Consider the following 19,447-nt stretch of genomic DNA (forward strand, 5'->3'; position numbering starts at 1 on the left):
GTCTTGTTAATATACTTTTTTATAATTAATTAAATATATAATAATAATAATAAACATCGAGTTAATTAATATGATAAATATTTTATATTTTAATCGAAATTTTTAAATTCAAATTTTATAAATATTTTTTTATAAATTATATATAATAAAATATAATTTTTAAAAAATAAAATTATACATAAAACATTTTCCCAATCTTGATTATATACAATAGATTAGTATGGTAACATTTTCCCAATCTTGATTATATTCAAATTGGTTATTCCCTCTTCCGTGAGCTTTTGACAATACAAGAGTTAATGAGGGATATTTTCGCCATTTCATGACTTACTACACGACGAAAAAAATTTGAATAACCTGATCGTACCATGAACACGGGTGTTCCATTTTTTGTCAGGAGACTGATAATTTTTCTATATTTTATATCCAAATACCTTTGTTATTTCTGATTTTTTTGTAAAAAATGTAATTCTGATTAATTGACCTACTCTCACTCTATAAATAAGAATGAATGTGTAGGTACTTGGTACTTGGTAGCAACGCGCCATTATTAATAGGGGAAATTTTCATTAGATGTATCAAACCCCCCTTTCATTTTTCCATGCACAGATGAAACCAGTTTTCAGGACTATATCTAAGAAGCAATGAATTCACCCCTTCAATCAAAAATTCCAAAAAAAAAAAAAACGAAAAATCCCTCTCTCTTTTTTTCCTTCTCTCTTGACCATCATTATTTTGAGTCAATCAAGAAGGGAAGTTGAGTTGAAAACTGGCAACAACCATAAAACACAAATTGCCAGTTCCACTGCTTCTCACCCCATCTCTTACAAGACATGAAAAGATGGGATAATTAAAAGGACTCAGTTAGGGACCTCTGGCTGGTGCAAAACAGAAGCAACCTGGACTCTCATCTTCAGGTATCATTCCCCCACCTCTGCTTGTATCCAGTGCTTCTAGCATTGTCACCACGTCCTTCATTTCCGGCCGTTTGTTTGGATTCGCATCCCAGCATCTTTTCATGATATTTGCCATGCCACTTGGACAACATCTCGGAATATCTGGTCGTAAATTCTGACAAACAACAGGAAATCCGTGAATCATAGCCATAGACAAACATGCTGTTGTAAATTGTTCTTTAGACAGTTCGTCTTATGACTAACCTGACGAACAACTGCAGACGATATATCAGCGAAGCTTAGATTTGGATAAGGCATGTCACAGCAATAAATTTCCCACAAGCAGATGCCGAAGCTATACACATCACATCTCCTGTTGTAAGGTTTACCATCCAGGACCTACACATGATAATGCCAAGATTAAAGCCACCTCTTGTTTCCAATCTTGAAAAACATGATTCATATGATGCTTATTATTTTTCAAAAAAGCATCAGCACTTCAATACCTCGGGCGCCATATATCCAAGTGTTCCGGTTTCACCCGTCATGTCACTTGGATTCAAAGCTTCAACACGAGCAACTCCAAAATCAGCTATTTTCAGTTTCCGGCTGGTATCTAGTAACATGTTCTCTGTTTTAACATCTCGATGAACAATCCTCATTGAGTGTAGATAGCTAAGACTGCAAATTTTAGGGGGAAAAATACATTTTATTTTAATATTAGATTTAAAATTTCTAAGTATAGAATTATTACAGAACACAGTACTCACCCCCTGGCAAGGTCTAAAGCCAGCTGTACCACAATCTTATAAGCAAGTTTCCTCCTCCTATTCTTTATCAAGTATTGTTTTAGCGTTCCGCCAGGGAGAAACTCAACAATGACACAACATGCCCTTGAAGGGGGAGGAGGATTGTTATCAAAACTTGAAGGGTTTTTAGGGGGAATCTTAAGATTTGAAGTACCCATTGAAGCTCCGACAAACTGTTTCAGAAATTAATACAGACATCATTATTAAGCTGAGCAGTTATTTCTAGAAGCAAATTTAGTTGATAATCTTGAAACTAATTCATACCGCTCTGAGAAAGGAAAGAAATACTCAAAAAAAGAAAACTAAGCATGTGGATAATATCAGAGCAAAGTTCGAATTTTGCTCTGAAGTATGCTATCTGTAATAGCCACATTTTTTTTATCAACATTGTCATGTGTCAAATAATGATCATTAATAAAACAAGTGAGAGTGAAGAAGACTTTGAGGTTTTACTTTGGTGACATTTGGATGGTCAAGTTTGTGCCAAACAGCGACTTCCTGCCTAAAAGATGCACGTAAAGCGGCAGTTTCAGCAGCAGTAGCTACACCATCCTCACCCCAGTCCAAAACTTTCACTATAAAAATTCAAGACGGCAGCATAGTGGTTATAAAAGCAATATTTTCATTCTGAAATATGCTTGCAGACTCAAAAGGATATTATAATTAGAATGATGCTTTTAAATTCAACATATGCATACCATTCTAACACTTTTGCCTTTTCTCAGCAAAACAAGACAAATGCCACTTTTCTTTTGTCATTAATGTATTATTATAATTAGAATTAGTTACTTTTCGTTTGATAAAAATCAACATAAATTCAAGTAATATAAACATCAAGGTTTCAGTCAGCCAGCACTTGCCATTAGAAGCAATTTCACTTTATTATTAAAAAACAGATGTGCCTTCCAACACACAGATGATAAAAGGAAGAAATTTCGCTTTTCTGTCAAATTTCATTTTTCTTTTTCTTGGAAAACATGCCAGAAGAGATATTAGATCACAAGTTATTTTGAAAACTCCATTGCGGATTTGAGACCATATTCTCTTGCAGATAATATCATTAGCCAAATGTTTAAATAATAAAAATGTTGAAAGACATCAAATGGAAAACATATTAAAAAAAAAAGGTTAATGAGATGCAAATACCTGCAACATCTTTTGTATCATAAGTGCCCCTGTAAACAGTTCCATAAGCGCCATGAGCAACTGCATACCTTAAATCCAATTTGGCCAAATCAATCTCCCACTCCTCCTTTGGCCTTTTAACGTCGAGGCTCATCGTTCTCGACCAAACCTTGCTCAGGTGCTTTTCTAGCTGGGCATCCAAACTCTTGAGATCAATTTTATCAGCTCTGAAGATCATATCTTTGCTGCTCTGGTTTCCAGTACCCTTCATCTTTGAATTCAGAGCTCCTACCGCTTCACATTCTGGTTTCCTCCTCCCATTCTCACCATCCGAATCCATCTTCAACACCCTAAATTATCGAATTTCGACAACTAGGATGGCAACCAACTAAGTTATTTAGACAGCAGAATTATTTTCAAAAAAGAAAAAAGAATTTGAAATATTTGTGTACAACATATATTTTCTAAAGAGAAAATGATAACGGCAATTGTAAAACCTCCTTTCTTATATACCCTTAAGGCCTAGAATTTTTTTCCCTTTTGGTATGAACACTCAAGCCCAGAAAACTGACTCATCGTGATTAAAACCAAGAACTCATTCCTGGCCAACCACTTATTCTATTGACTTCTAAATATGAAGAAATAGTAGCAGAATAAGAAAAAGTAAACTTCTTAGAAAACGACCCAATTCGCACTATTCCTGACCAAGACCAACCATCCAGAAAAAATTAAAAAACAAAATAAAGATTTCAAGCATACAAGAAAAAAGAAAATAAATAAAGGTATCTTCGAAAGTACAAACCTTTAAGAGAATCAAGCAAACAATGAAGGAAACTAAAAACTTGCAAGGACCCCCACAGAAAGCAAAATAACAACAGATTAAGAATTACGCTAAATAAGAGATAGCAACAGAAGCCACAGGCGAGAAAATTGACTTTTTTTTAGGCCACCCAAAATTTTCTTCCTTACTTCTTTTTTCTTTGAACAAAAAATAAAAGTGGGTGCGTGAGATGGATACCTTTTAAGGTGTTGGAGGAATCAAAGGGTTTGTTTGGGTTTGGAAACAAGAGAGAAAGTAAGTTTTGCAGTTGTTGTCATCACCAATTCAGAGACGTTGCCCAAGAGAACGAAGGCTACATTGAAATTGAGGGTTCAGTTTCTGCCTTGTTCTGAATTGTTGCAAAAAGGAGCGATTTTGAAGGGTGAAACCGATTCCAAGCCAGCATGCAGACCACCCCAAATTGAAACCAGCGGTGATGGAATCGCTGGTGTTCCCTAAAATGAGGTGGACGAACAAAACAAAACAATCTCTGAGAGACAGAGATAGAGAGAGAGGCTGTTATGTTATGTTATATTAAAAGCCTTGTTTTTCTGTTTCCTTTTAAAACCAATATATATTCTTAGTCCAACAAATTTTATTAAATGAATTTCATTTCCATGTACGCTAAGATTAAGATCTTTGCTTTTGCATTGGTACCATTGTTAAGTGTAACGGTTTGTTTGGTTCATGACAAATCAAGCATCTTTTGTGTTCGTTATTTTTGCGTAGCTGATGACTCAGGATAGGTGTTTTCCTCTTTCCTATTATTCCTTCGTTTTCAGTATTTGTTTTATTTATATTTGTGGTGTTTTTTTTATGGCTATTTATGTTGTTAATATAAAAAATAATTATTTTTATTAATATGACGTTATATAATTGAATATGTATGTTTAGTGTATATTAAAATTAAATTTATATTTTTAAATATCAACAAAAACTTTTTTTTTTTTAAACATGAGTAGTAAGTTTAAAAAATAAAATAAATAAGTTCTGTACAATTTTTTGTTATATTTAAATAAATGAGAGAGAGAGTCGTTATTTTTGTGGCTGAGGGTACTTAATTGTATGGGACCAAATAAAGAAGGACAAATATACATGGAGTTGCCCTTTGGATTTGGAATTTTTCACTAGCAACCATTGAAAAATGTCCATCGCACATAGTTTCTGTCATTTTCCTTGTTCCGGCAAATAAATTACTATTAGACACCCACATACTTATGAAATGGAATACACTTTTGACTCTTAAGAGATAAGTCTGAACATGTTGGAAAGAAACTCAACCCTGTATTGGCAGTATTGTCTATACTATACTATACATGGTAAGGTTAATGTAAAAAGAATCTTACTAGAGAGTCAATAAAATATTTGTATAATATGTATAATGAGTTATTTATTTAGTTTAATATGAGTTAAAAAATGAACATTTAGGGTAAAATATTACTAATTTCTCAAACACAATACATCTATACTATCTAGAATAATCATCCAAGTATCAAGGATAATAAATATCTGATATCCTACTGAATCGAACATCTCTAAACTTCCATTGTACAGATACCCCATTGGCTCCCTATACTTCCTCATGTAAAAAAACCTAAAAACAAACTATTTTCATAGGAATTAAGTTACACAAGCCTATACAACAACAACAACAAAGTTTTGTCTCACTAAGTAGAGCCAATTACATGAATCAAACGATATTATTGAACTTTATCATGTATCATGTTAATAGAAAGACCGTTTACATGTAAATCTCGTTTGACCACCTCCAGGATGGTCTTCTTAGATCTTCCTCTACCTTTCACCCCTTGTCCATCTTCCATCTCATCCACTCTCCTGATTGGGTGTTCTGTCGGTCTTTTTCTCACATTTATGAACCACCTGAGACGCGATTCTACCATCTTTTTCACAATAGATACTACTCCAACTCTCTCTCTTATATCTTCATTCCTTATTCTATCCAATCGCGTATAACCACTCATCCATTTCAATGTAACACCCTACCACACAGAGTCTTATGCTTAAGTCATAAAATTGAGGTGGTGAGATATTACGACCTCTAAAAATAAAAATATACATACAAAATAGTTGAAAAGTTTTATATCTATGAGCCTTTGAAGAAAAATTTAAAACAAAAGTCGTAACACTTATGTAAACAGAAACTTGCGTGAAAAGAAGCGTAAGATACATATATAGGAATAATAAAAAGGGAGTGTTAAAGATACAATTAATAAGGTTTCCAACTCGGTTCGCAAAGATAAACCGGCCAAAGCATATAAGTATATATATACATATATATAAGAGAATCCCAAAATGACCCAAAGCAGAAAAGACAGCCTATTTCTCCGAGTCAACCTCTAAGAGGGACAATCATAAAATACAGGGCGGAGAATCTATATACATATATAAATATAAACAAAATACGTCCCTGAGTCCCAAGAGTTCTTCGCTTCATCAGAGTTTCCAGAATACAGAGTGGTGCTTCTCAACCTGCATCTGAAAAATACAGAATATGTATGGGATGAGAATCGGGGGTTCTCAGAATGGTTAAGGTGCCCACATATATAATAAATAAGGTCCCAAAAAACCAGAGGCAATCCTAGAACTTCAATACTCAGATTATAAGACCTAAAGGAACAAACTGAACCATAAATTTGGTTATAACTCCCTAAGGTAAAGCCAAAGTATAACCCTAACTTTGTAGTTTAACTTCTGTCTCCTTTAACTCTAACCCTTGGTTTCACTTTCAAATAACATAATATTCTATATATTTTACCGCTTACTACTAAATCATTGTTAAACAACCCTTACCACTGACCCAGCCAATCACGGCCTATGGCCCAAATCAAACCAGCTCAGCCTCTGGTCCAAATAAATTCAACCGGACCTCTGGCCCATTTCAAATCAAATCAACATTATCACATGTCCACCACCAAGGTACTCAAAACAGAAAGACAATCACAAACACAAGCAAATAAAAGGCAAACACATTTAAAGAATAATTACAGCAAGTATCATAGTTATCAGTTAAATAGAATTTATTAGATAGGCAAACCAAAATAATTATGCACACCCAAACAAAGCAAGCAAATGCAACATGATACATGCATGTCCTACTGGCCGTGAGCTCACGTGTCGGTTATATCACCAGAACCCGACACATCTGGTAGCCAAGCCAGACATTTGTCTCTCGGTTGCGCATCTCCAGGAAGATCATAAACAAAGGAGAGTGCCTTTCCACATCGAAGGAGTGTGCCTTTCCACCTTCTCCTGGAGGATATACGAAGGAGAGTGTCTTTCCACATCGAAGGAGCGTGCCTTTTCACCTCGCAACCAAAGAAGAATGTGGGGGGAACAATACGAAGGAGAGTGCCTTTCCACCTTTCCCACATCTCCATCACGACAAGAGAGGGAACTTCCGTCCTCAACTTGCCATTCGAATACATTTTCAAGTTAACAAGCAAGCGGGATCCCACCCAAACCTTGTCCTCTCGACCATTCCGGCCACACACACATCTCGACCATTCCGGCCACACACAGTCATCCCTAATCTTATCATTAACATCTCAATTCAGTTACTCTAGACCATCGTTCACTTTTTGCACTAAACTTTCAACGGGCATAACTCTTTCGTTTTAAAACATTTTTCATCCGTTCTTTAAACGACATAAACTTCACGGATCCAATTTTCATATAAAATAAGTTTGAAATCATTCAGGGATCCGGAAGTCAAGTTATGGCTCGCTGAAGTTCAGCTAAAAATCAAACTCTTCACAAAAGCTCATAAACCTCTATTTTCACCAACCCAACTCAATACTAACACTCTAAACATACAAACAGCACCACAACCTTTCAATTCAGTATCATAATTCCACATTCTATCAAAACCAAGCATACCTCCATTAATCACACTTATCCCAATTAATCTCAATTATACACACAATTCTCAATTAATAAATATTCATATAGTCTTGTTCATTTTTCTCATTCATCACCATCAAAATCACCATTCATCAACCTAGTTCACCAACCACAAGCACATTCACATCATGATTTGTTAAATCTAATCAAGCATCATCAATTCTACATACATTGTTAACTAAATCACTAAACATGTCCCAAACTCGTAGTTCAACTTATCCTAGGTCGTCTATCTTAAGTTTTCACAAGACATTATATATTAAATACGAAAAACCAAAATCATACTTTGGCTGATTTTCCGATAACCTGGAATACCTCAAGCGTTTTCGAACCACAAGCTCCACAACTCCAGCCCCCCCTCACCAACGATATCCGGCCTTTAAAGCTAATCCTCAAGCTTCCAATTTCTCAAATTAACTTCAACCGATAACCAATTTCAATCTAACATCACAATTATCACTATAATCAATATAGAGTTCACTAAATCAACATTTCACAAAGGGTTGGAGGGTTCTTACCTTGTCCATAGTTCAAGTGAGTCAAACCCAACAAAAATTCGCAAGCTAACTCGAACCTAAACACCGAAATCATACAAAACTTGACATGCATTCATATTGAATTTTGAAAACTGAAAGGGGAAGATCTGAGTGTACTAGATTGAATTTCTTACCAAATTAGTTTGCTTTGTAGAGAATTCCGAGTCGAACGCTGGCCGCTGACGGCTCGTCAATCGGAGCTCCGGATCAAAAATTACATGGATTAGAAGTTGAATTGAAATTGAAACCTAGGTTTTTTTCTCCTTCCCTTACCTTGCATGGCTTCAGTGTTCTTGGCTGAAGGGAAGAAGAGAATTGGCTCTTCTTATATGAGGTTGGGCTGATGGGTTGGGCCTTAGGCCCATTTTGGATCCGGTTCAATCGGTTCGGTTCGTTCGATCCAATCTTGAGTCAAATTCTTTAAAATTAGTGTCAAAATTCTTGTTTTAATTAGTTCTATCTCACTAAATTATAAAATTTTATTTTCTAATTTATTTGATTAATAATTAATTTATTAACTAATTATTCACGAATTACTTGGGGTTTACACTCAACATCTTCATCTCTGCCACACTTAGCTTATGTTTGTACTCCCTTTTGGTCACCCAACACTCTATACTATAAATCATAGCCGGTCTGATAGTAGTACGATAGAATTTACCTTTAACTTTTAAATGCACATTTTTGTCACATATAAAATCAGACGCATTCCACCATTTTGACCAACTTGCTTAAATCCTATGATTTACATGTTGTTCAATCTCTCCATTATCTTGTATGCTATAACTACATTTAATAAGTCTAAATTATATTCGTGGTATTATTATATATAATAAAAAATGTTAAGTGATCGAACAAGTTATTCTTGTAATTAAATCTAACTAAATCTTTTTTCTTTTGATATTTTTTTAACTAAATTTTCTAGTTATCGGTTCTTAAGTTATTGAATCAATTTAATTACTATAATAACTTGATCATATAATATTATTGTAGAATAATAATAGGAAAACAATAATCTATCATAGAATAATAACAGAGAAACAATAATCTAAAGTTATCTTATTTAATTTGACATTTATAATTTTACGTATATAAAATTCAAAATTACATACTTATTATATTTAATATAATACATTTGTTTCAAAAATAATTAATAAATATAAAATAAAAAAAACTTTAGATCGATTTGAACTAGTTTTTATTAGCTTTCAAAGATTTTCGATTATACAATGTCATGTCCTTCTATTTTCTCATAGGCTGCATTTGTTTATAGAGACAGGAGAGAACATGATACGGAGACCAGAGACAATAGGACGGAAACACTAAAAATTATTCTTTGTGTATTGTATTTGGATACGATATACAAGACACTAATGTATTGTTCAGTATTATGTTTGGATACACATAGACAAAACTAAAATATTATATGAAATGACTAAAATAGTCATGTGATTCCAAATTTTCTACATCAAATACAAACTAATTTAATAAAGAATGAGAGTACATAGGAGTACAAACGAAACTTGAAAAAATATTTGAAGAGGCAAAAAATTTTAATAAAGAAATATATAATAGTATTTAAATTAAAATAAAATTTATAAATTTAATTATTTTATTTTTAAATTTATTATTAATATGTAGGAATACATATGGTTAAGATTAACAAAAAAAATAAATCTAAGTTTGATTAATAAAAATTTTTGTTTAGGTTAATAAGTCAAATTAATTTTAAATAAAAATCAATTTTAAAAAAGAATCCATTTTTACATGAAAAAAATTAGTTTTTGCACATAAAAATCTATTTTTATTTAGAAAACCAATTTTTTTTTATCTAAAAACTGATTTTTTTTTAAATTATATAAAATCAATTATAACTTATAAATTATTTTTTAGTATTTTAAAAGATAAATTTTACTTTTTGATAATATTTATCTTTCAAAAGTTTCAAGACTAATTATTTTTATTATTATTTTTATTACAAATCAAATAATATAATACAAGGTTAAAATGGTATTGAAGTAAAAACAATAAGAAGGAAAGAATTATCAACCCCAATAAAAAATTCTACAAAAAAAAAGAGAGTACCTAAAAAAGAAAGAGATAGAGAAAGAGCATGAAGAAGAAAGTACCTCTCTGAGAACAACGCAATAGAAATAATAAGAAGGGGTAATAGTGAAATAATAAAAAATATCTATGCACAAAAAGGAAAACAAAATTTATAAAAAAGTCCGTGTCCACTCTTCCAAATCACGTGTCTATTGGGCTGCGTTTGTTTTTAAAGACAGGACAGAACATGACACTAAAACGGAGACAATAAGACAGAGACACTAAAAATTATCTTTTGTTTATTGTGTTTGGATATGATGGACAAGACACTAATATAATGTCTAGTATTATGTTTGAATACACATAAACAAGACTAAAATATTATATGAAATGACTAAAATAGCTCTGTGATTCCAAATTTTCTACATCAATACAAATTAATTTAATAAAAAATAAGAATACGTAGGAGTACAGACGGAACTTGAAAAAAATATTTGAAGAGGCAAAAAATTTTAATAAAAAAATATATTAATATTTATATTAAAATAAAATTTATAAATATAATTATTTTATTTTAAAATTTATTATTAATATATAGGAATACATATGGTTAAGATTAACAAAAAAAATAAATTTAAGTTTGATTAATAAAAAATTTTGTTTAAGTTAATAAGCCAAATTAATTTTAAATAAAAAACTAATTTTAAAAAAAATTCATTTTTACATGAAAAAACAATTAGTTTTTGCATATAAAAATCTATTTTTATTTAAAAAAAAACTAATTTTTTTTTATCTAAAAACTGATTTTTCTTTATAAAAAACTGATTTTTCTTTAAATTATATAAAATCAATTACAATTTATAAATTATTTTTTAACATTTTAAAAGATTAATTTTATTTTTGCTAATATTTATCTTTCAAAAGTTTTAAGATTAATTATTTTTGTTATTATTTTTATTACAAATCAAATAATATAATATAAAGTTAAAATGATATTGAAGTAAAACGATAAAAAGAAAAGAATTATCTACCTCCAATAAAAAATTCTACAGAAAGGAGAGAGTACTTGGAAAAGAAAGAGATAGAGGAAGAATAGGAAGAAAAAAAAGTATCTCTGAACAACACAATAGGAAAAAATAAGAAGGGGTAATAGTGAAAAAAAAGGAAAACAAAATTTATAAAATTGTCCGTGTCCACTCTTCCAAATTCCGTGTCCAAAATTGTCCTTCGTGAAAGAGTGGACACAAAAGTATAAAAAACTGTCTCGGAGACAATATGTCCACTGTCCATGTCTCTGCTTCCAAACACTTTTTAAACAAGTGTTGTCCATGTCTCCGTGTCCTGCCCCCAAAAACAAACGCTACCTTGTTGTCCTTCGTAAAAGAATGGACACAAAAATATAAAAAATTGTCTTGGAGACAATGTATTCAGTGTCCATATCTCTACTTCCAAATACTTTTTAAACATGTGTTGTCCATATCTCTGTGTCTTGCCTCCAAAAACAAACGTTACAATAGTGCTTCATTAATAAGTAAGTGAAATAGTAGTATTATACAGACTACTAGCGTGAAGACCCGTGCAGTTGCACGGGATTACAGTTTTATGAACATATTGAAAAATGAAACTATTCAATATATCTAAAATATTTTAGACAAAGAATCATACCTGACCTCAATATTATAGTTTAAAAAAAAAACATAATAATTTGATTGTCATTACAAGAGAAGAAAAAACAAAGTCAAATACTTCACATTTGTTTAGAGCAACTATTCACACCGTATAACAAAAGATTACATAAATTAAGTAACAAATTTACCCACTACGCATATTTTAAATTTTAGAGCATGAAAAGGCTAAGTTTCAAAATGTAATACATATCCAAAGTAACATAAAAAAGTTTCAAACCAACTAAAGTACTACTTCCTAGTTACAGAAACTCAAATCTTTCGAAACCATCTCAAACACACATGAATCTCTGGTTTTAAGTTTGTGTATTTTCACAAAATCTTTCCATTTAGGACCAATTTTGTATTCTCGTTCTTTGCCTTTACTTTTCAAAACATTCATTTCAAAGCTTGTAGTAATCTTTGATTCCTCAACAACAAACTTCCAATTTTCTGATCCTCCTGACTCAAGTAGTAACTTAGCAAATTGATACGGGATATACTGTGTAAAAAAATTAATTTCACAAAAAAATTAAAGTAACCAATAAATATAAAACTATCATTATGCAAACTTACAACTCGATCAGCCTTGACATCATGCTTAGTCAATGTCTTGCAATGATATAGAACAACATATCTGTTTGTTTCAATGATAATTTATAAAAAAATATCATCAAACTAAAAATGATAACAATCAAAGAGATGTAAGATGATGTTATATAAAATATTTTGAAATAGAAAGTAATTCTTCTACCTAATATATTTTGATTGTAACAAACTTAACTACCAATTAGTTTATACAGAGAATGATAAAATCAAGAACTCATGTAACACTAGTATAATATTAAATAAAAAAAATGAATATACCCTCTCTTTTTTGTCATTGATCTATTCTGGATAGTGCTTGCTTTTGAATTGTTCAAAGAACTACAAGTGCAAGTAATAAAAAAAAGCGAAAAAATTCAAAAATAATTGAAAAAAACAGATAACCGAAGAAGCAAATAGCAACATAATATTATTCAATAAATTATAGACATATTTGAAAATAAATATGTTAATAAATACAATAATTTAAGTATAACATGTACAAAATTAACAATAATTAAAAAAAACTGTAAATTCTAACCTTTTCATATTCTCATGCATCCCATTATCCTCTATACCAGAAACAACATCATCCAATACATCAAAGTAGTTTAACCATAATTTATCCTGGATAACTTTTAATAAAGATATTTCAATAATATCTTTAACATAGTGAGATTCATAAAAATCCATATAAGATTGGATTATTTCGCTTATCCATAGGAGCCATAAAAAATATTCCACTTGTGACATACATTAAACAAATTCTCACCATGCTTTTGAAGTTATAGAAAGCAAATAACTTCTCTACCTCATATGAAGGTATCCAGATTTTTTTTCCTCAAGTTTTTATTTTAAGCTTGATACAATTATCACAGAGATCAATTAGAACAATTTCATATTTCAACTCAGCACCATATCTAGCAATTATTCTATCTGGAACCAACACATCATTCTAAAAAAAAAAAACACTTATCACATATATTTAATTTATTATAATAATTTTATTAATTCGGTTACATGTAACTTATATGTTTTTTACATGGTTACAAAAAAAAGCACAAATTATATATTAATTTAAATGTGTACCCATCTTTTGTATGCACCGAATATAATTTTTATTCTTTATCAATTGGCCAATGTTGTCTTGTGCCAAAGAAACGTCTAAATCAACTCCATTCAGTATGTTTACAACACAGAACAAAAAATCATTAATAAAAGACACAAATAATACAATATCTACCTTTTGCGATCACTTCTACATACAACAACACTCATGGTGGGAGAACAGTGCTTGAAAAACTTCTTTGGTTTATCTGCAAACAGACAAAAAGAAAGGAACAACAGTAACTTTTTATTAATGTAACTTTTTTATAACAAAAAATGTGATAATAATAGTAACATCATAAATGAGTTATTTCAAAAAACAGCATTCCACCTTGTCACAAAGCATGTTTGGACTCCTCATATTTAGACTCGAAAAATCAACTTATCAACTCAATCTTTTCAAAACTCAAAACTTCACTTAATCAAATTAATGAAAGGAAAGTTACCAACAGAGAAAAAACATGCAAAAGAAGAAACAACGAATAAAAGATGGTGTGTTGGGAGTACAATGATCAGGGTAAAACTTTACCTTGTTGTTCAATTTTTTGACGATTTAGATGATGCTCGAGTCCATTGATAACAGCACGAAGTTTGTAGTCTCAATCTGTCAACAACCCAAGAAAAAGGGTTGTCTGCAAATAAGCTACCCAGGACGTTGCTATCAGACGAGTTGGGGGTGTTGACATGCACTATAGTCGACGACGCCTTTGTATGTTGTAAGAGGTTATGCGGTTTGATTGTGAAAAAGTTGGGTCTTAGGGTTTCTTGGTTGAGTAAGGTGAGACGTCAGAGAGAGAGATGACGAAGGGCCACTAGATTCACTTTTGTTTCCTTTTTCTTTTTTGAAGGGGTGGGGGAGTTCGTGGCTTTTGATTTTTCTATATTTACCTTTTGATTATTTTTTAAAAGATAAGAACAAAAATATAGGGAAGGTGATGGGTTCTAATATTGTTAGAGATAAAAATAAATTAGTAAAATATAAAAATTATTTAGATATTATTTTTTTATATGTGCCTAATAAATAATTTTTATAATATAACAAAAAATGTAAACTTGATTAAGGAAATAATTTTTTATATTTATTCTTTAATAGATCTTCTAATTTATCAACAAACTAAAAAATAAATTAAATATATGAATTATTTTTCACTTACAAAGTGATTTTTTAATTTTTATTTAATTAAGAAAATATTTAATATAAAAATTAATTTTTTATATTTAATTTTTAATAGATCTTCTAATAATTATAACGAATAAAATTTGCTTTAAATATATGAATTATTTTTCACTTACCAAATAAAAGTTTTACATTTTATTAAGTTAAGATTACATTTAAAAAGTCAAAATGTCTTTTTTTAAGGTTATTTTATCAAACTACAATTCAATTTTTCAACTATTTCTCAAAAATCTACGAAAAAATTATCTACAAATCATAGGATTTATTATTTTTAAATAATAAATACAGAAGTGTATATATTAAAATTTGTTAAATATTCAAAAAAATAGACTGAAATTAATGATTATCTAAAAAAGGTTTAAACATTTTTTTCAATAATAATAATAATAACTAAAAATTTTATCACTTTTTTTTATCTTGTATTGAATATTATAGATATCACTATTTTCTTTATATCTTCCAAAACCGTACAACCTTTAACCATGAATGCGAAATTAATAATAATAAATATCATAATAATAACAATCTCACATATTATCCATATTAAATTGGATATATTTTATTTTTAGATTATATGATAGTATATTATATTATTTGAAATTGAATTTAAAATAGTTCATCAAAAAAGTAATTTTCTACTTTTTCATAAAGATACTATATCGACAATATTTTAATATTTCTAGCATTTTAATAGTATAATTATTATTTTCTATTGTAATACTATTATTATTATTGTTATTGTTGTTGTTCTTGTACTACTAGTATGAAAAAATATTTTTTTACAAATAATTATAATGATATATATAATATTTTTCATTGTATAAGAATACATACACTATATTAATAATAAAAAATAACAAACGTAATTTTTTTATGAAGATGAAAAATATCTCAATTAATAATAAAAATATCTCACATTGTTACAAAAAGATATTCATTTTATTGTGGATCATGGTTCACATTGACTCGGATCAAGACATATGTAATTAAATCAATACCATACTATATTGATATATTATTACTCTTGATATAGGAAATAATTTTTTATATTTATTCTTTAATAGATCTTTTAATATTCTAACGTATAAAAAAGTAGATTAAATATATGAATTATTTTTCACTTACAAAATAAATTTTTATATTTTATTAAATTAAGACTACATTTGAAAAGTTAAAATACCCCTTTTTTCAAAAGTTATTTTATTAAAAAATTAAAGTTTATAAGAATCAAAATTATAATTTACTATGGATCATACCAAAAATATTAAACCACTGGAGGATTGAATTTTGTCACTGTATCATTTGAGTCATATATTGTTCATGTTTTTGCGCAAGTACTACAAATTATATGTACTACTCAGTTATAAATGCTTGGAATCAACCAAAAAAAATTGCTGGTAATTAATAGCATCAATTAAGTTTGGTTTTTTTATTGTACAAAGTTACACCCATTGAATAACATAAAAAAAATGAAGACGATGAAATGAATTACTTTTCAAACAATATAATATATAGGTACCATAATAGTGTCAGATATAGAAACCACTATAATGAGTGGTTTTGACCCTAGCACACAGTTTTACAAAAAAACCAACACAATTTGAAATTTTATTTATACCAATTATCATTCCAACCATTCCATTCACCCAAAACCTGATAAAAAGTAGCTGAGTTTTCAATCCTTTGTAGTTGCCTGCATGAAGTTAGCATACAAACAATCAAATGAAAAACAACGTAAGTATTCTAGTTGATATATATTTTTTAATTTTTTCATTTATATAATTTATATTCTTTCATGTTAAATTCAGCAACCACAATGACTTTTTAAATCTATTAATAGCATGGGGGAAAACCCACATCACAGAGACCAAAGTAGATGTGGCCAAGCATACAACTGTATTTTTTTTTTATTAAAATAAGCAGTAAGATCTCAAACTAAACTTTACTTATACAAAACATTTGGAAAATCTAGATAATGCATAATATTTCAATTTATATATTTTTTTATCCCAGATACTTGTATTTTGAATTTCATAATAAAATATACTTTTAAATTTATGTTTATTTCTTTTTCATGCATAATACTTATAGCATGTTATTTATTTATTATCTAACATGTATGTTATATTTTTTTTTCAGATGATTTAAAAGAATTGTGTCGAAAAAGAATAAGAAAAGAATCCAGCCCTTACAATGATGAAGCTACCAAACAATAAGGAACAAGAAGTTTGTTAGCAGTGAATGAAAAAAAGATTAAGTTTGGTTGCAAAATGGTTGGGAAAAGGTTGTGAAATTATGTCATTTGAAATATGAATTTTTATTAACATTTGAGTAGAAAGAAAGAGATGATATAAAATCAGTGATTATTATGTCACTTAGAATATGAATTTTTATTAACATTTGAGTAGAAAGAAAGAGCAAGTTATAGAATTAGATATCATGATAGTTATGTTTTAGACAAAAATTACAATTTAGATTATGATGCTAATGTAAAATATGAATAAAGAATTCTTTTCTAACATAATTTTCATAGCTATGTTTTACCGAAATATGTGTTATCTTAATTCTGTAATGATAACTATAAGAAAAGTAGTGGTAGTTTGTAAAGAAGAACTCACCGAGAGTTAAACAGCAAAATATCTTTTCAAGCGCTAAAGTCAGGTCCCTATAGAAAGCATAATTGTTGAGATCCATATTGCAATCCAGTCATGCCATGCTTAATTGCCATGTCAGAAAGAACTCTATAGAAGTGACCTTCAAAAACACCAAATTCATCGTGCATTGCTAACATTTCTAATGCTAATCATGGACTAACATTTCAAGACCACTCCCACTATAGGCCTTTCCTTTCAAATCTAGCCACAAAATAAAGGATTTTCATAATACCTATGTTGTTTCATCCAATAGTGAAACATCATATATAAGCAGAACATGGATGTATAAACATTTCAATTTCAGATGTGTACTCAAGAAAGAGAAGATTTTGATAAAACCCCATCAAAGCATTAATACTGTGGAAGAATGTTTCCATGCATATAATGCATCAAACCTTCCAGTGTACTGAAAACATATATACTCGTCATCGAGAGTCTGGACTTTTAAATCAGGTTGTTCAGTAATTATTTATCCAAAGAAAACAATTCAAACTAAAATACATAAAGTTTCTTAAAACAATGAAACTGTTATATACCTTAGACATTAGTGGCTCATAAGTTGTTTCAAATAAATAGGCCAAGGTTGTGCCACTATCAATTATTGACCCTTGTCTCTTCCCTTGTTGAGATGCATCTGTTGATAGACTAAAAAAAACTATGGCCAACTTGAACCCCCGTCATATTGACACTGTAATGAGGCCTAATATTTTTTTCCCATGTCAAATATGTCAAAGTATGAATTTTTGAAAAGGAAATATCATAAACAGAAGAATAAAGACTTAGTATTCAAGCATGCAAAACCTTTCATATGGTTAAAAAACAAAATTATCCCGAATGAGCAATTTATAACAACGAATAAAGTATATTTGAGAAGTAACATACTGGTCTGGTAATAATCGAGTCACATTCACCTTAGGCTGCACAACATGTCCAATAGCAAAAATACAATATCCATTTACTCCATTTAAACAATGAGCAAACATCTTTTTCACTTTGCCAGAAGAAGCAAGTCGTGAAATGAATGAAGAATTAGCTTTTTCAAATCCAGGTATTCCATCAAGTGCTTCTTCATTTGATGACTTTCGATCTCCAAACTAGCTAGCACGACAACTGAAAAAACCAAACTCTCATGTTAAATTGGAAGGAAGGAAAAATAAAAAATAGAAGACATATTTAAGCATATCAAGTTAATTTATCATACACAAAAAAATAATTAGCAAAGCATCACAACACAATTGCCTCTAAAAAATCATAAACTTATTCAATACCAATGAAAGGTTTATCTTGGAGTTTGACCTAAGTCTCCAAAGTCCAAACAAATAAACTAAAAAGCCACCATCTTTGGTAAAACTGATAAATTTCACTAATGGAAGAGTTTAAATTTAAGCAATGAAATGGTATTAATGGAAACTATTAACACTTAATATACCAAATAATGATAAAAAAGAGAAGATAAATCATTGTCATCTGATGATTTGAATAAGACAAAGCGACTGTTTATAAATTTAAAAACAACCATATGACCTCCACACATGCATAATAACATACATTACTTCCATGAGAAAACTCACCCAAATATAACACTTCCATATATAAAAAACCATCTACATTCTTTGTTACTAACACAATTGACAATTTTTTCATATATAACTCTCTGTTCTTCATTCAACTTCAATAAATTTGAATCATGCTCCTAGATTAATAAAGCAATATCATTACATTTCCCGTAACATCATAGAGTTACTGAATTAAGAAACCAATTGCATATCTGGACATGGCATACCGGCATAATCTCTTAACGACTTTCCATTATTTTGGAGCAACTTCTCAATCTCAATCAGACAGAAAGTCTGTAATTCACTTTCAGTCATTTGTAACCCTATAATTACAAGTTGCTTAGAAACCCAAAATAAAGATTTAGCATCTAGATTAAAAACAAACTGTGTGTTTATATACACATGTGTGCACGCACGGACACGCGTGCATATGAATCTATACATACACACAAACAATTTCTATTAGACAAGTTTCACAATTTAATAAAAAAAATCATACCTAGAAATCCAAGTTCTCGTCGTCTATAATAAAGGATACCATCATATAACAA

The 19,447-nt window shown here is 29.7% G+C and overlaps 2 protein-coding genes across 2 annotated transcripts; both read right to left on the reverse strand.

Annotated features, from left to right (window-relative positions):
* Window positions 1–530: 530 nt before the first annotated feature.
* LOC107643231 (serine/threonine-protein kinase 54) lies at window positions 531–4,269 on the reverse strand. Its single transcript, XM_016346821.3, has 7 exons — window positions 3,849–4,269; window positions 2,852–3,202; window positions 2,159–2,280; window positions 1,667–1,878; window positions 1,403–1,577; window positions 1,161–1,295; window positions 531–1,071 (listed from the first exon to the last, which is right to left on the reverse strand). The coding sequence occupies exons 2-7, from the start codon at window positions 3,168–3,170 to the stop codon at window positions 865–867; spliced, it is 1,170 nt and encodes a 389-aa protein (XP_016202307.1). The 5' UTR covers window positions 3,171–3,202; window positions 3,849–4,269; the 3' UTR covers window positions 531–864.
* A 7,807-nt stretch (window positions 4,270–12,076) lies between these two features.
* Window positions 12,077–13,095, reverse strand: LOC148563530 (uncharacterized). Its single transcript, XM_088486843.1, has 4 exons — window positions 12,944–13,095; window positions 12,685–12,744; window positions 12,394–12,454; window positions 12,077–12,319 (listed from the first exon to the last, which is right to left on the reverse strand). Exons 1-4 carry the CDS (start codon window positions 13,093–13,095, stop codon window positions 12,077–12,079), a joined length of 516 nt encoding a protein of 171 aa, XP_088342969.1.
* Between the last annotated feature and the right edge of the window lie 6,352 nt (window positions 13,096–19,447).

The sequence above is a fragment of the Arachis ipaensis genome, chromosome B5, assembly GCF_059453495.1.
Source record: "Arachis ipaensis isolate K30076 ecotype BB chromosome B5, ASM5945349v1, whole genome shotgun sequence".
Classification (NCBI taxonomy): Eukaryota; Viridiplantae; Streptophyta; class Magnoliopsida; order Fabales; family Fabaceae; genus Arachis; species Arachis ipaensis.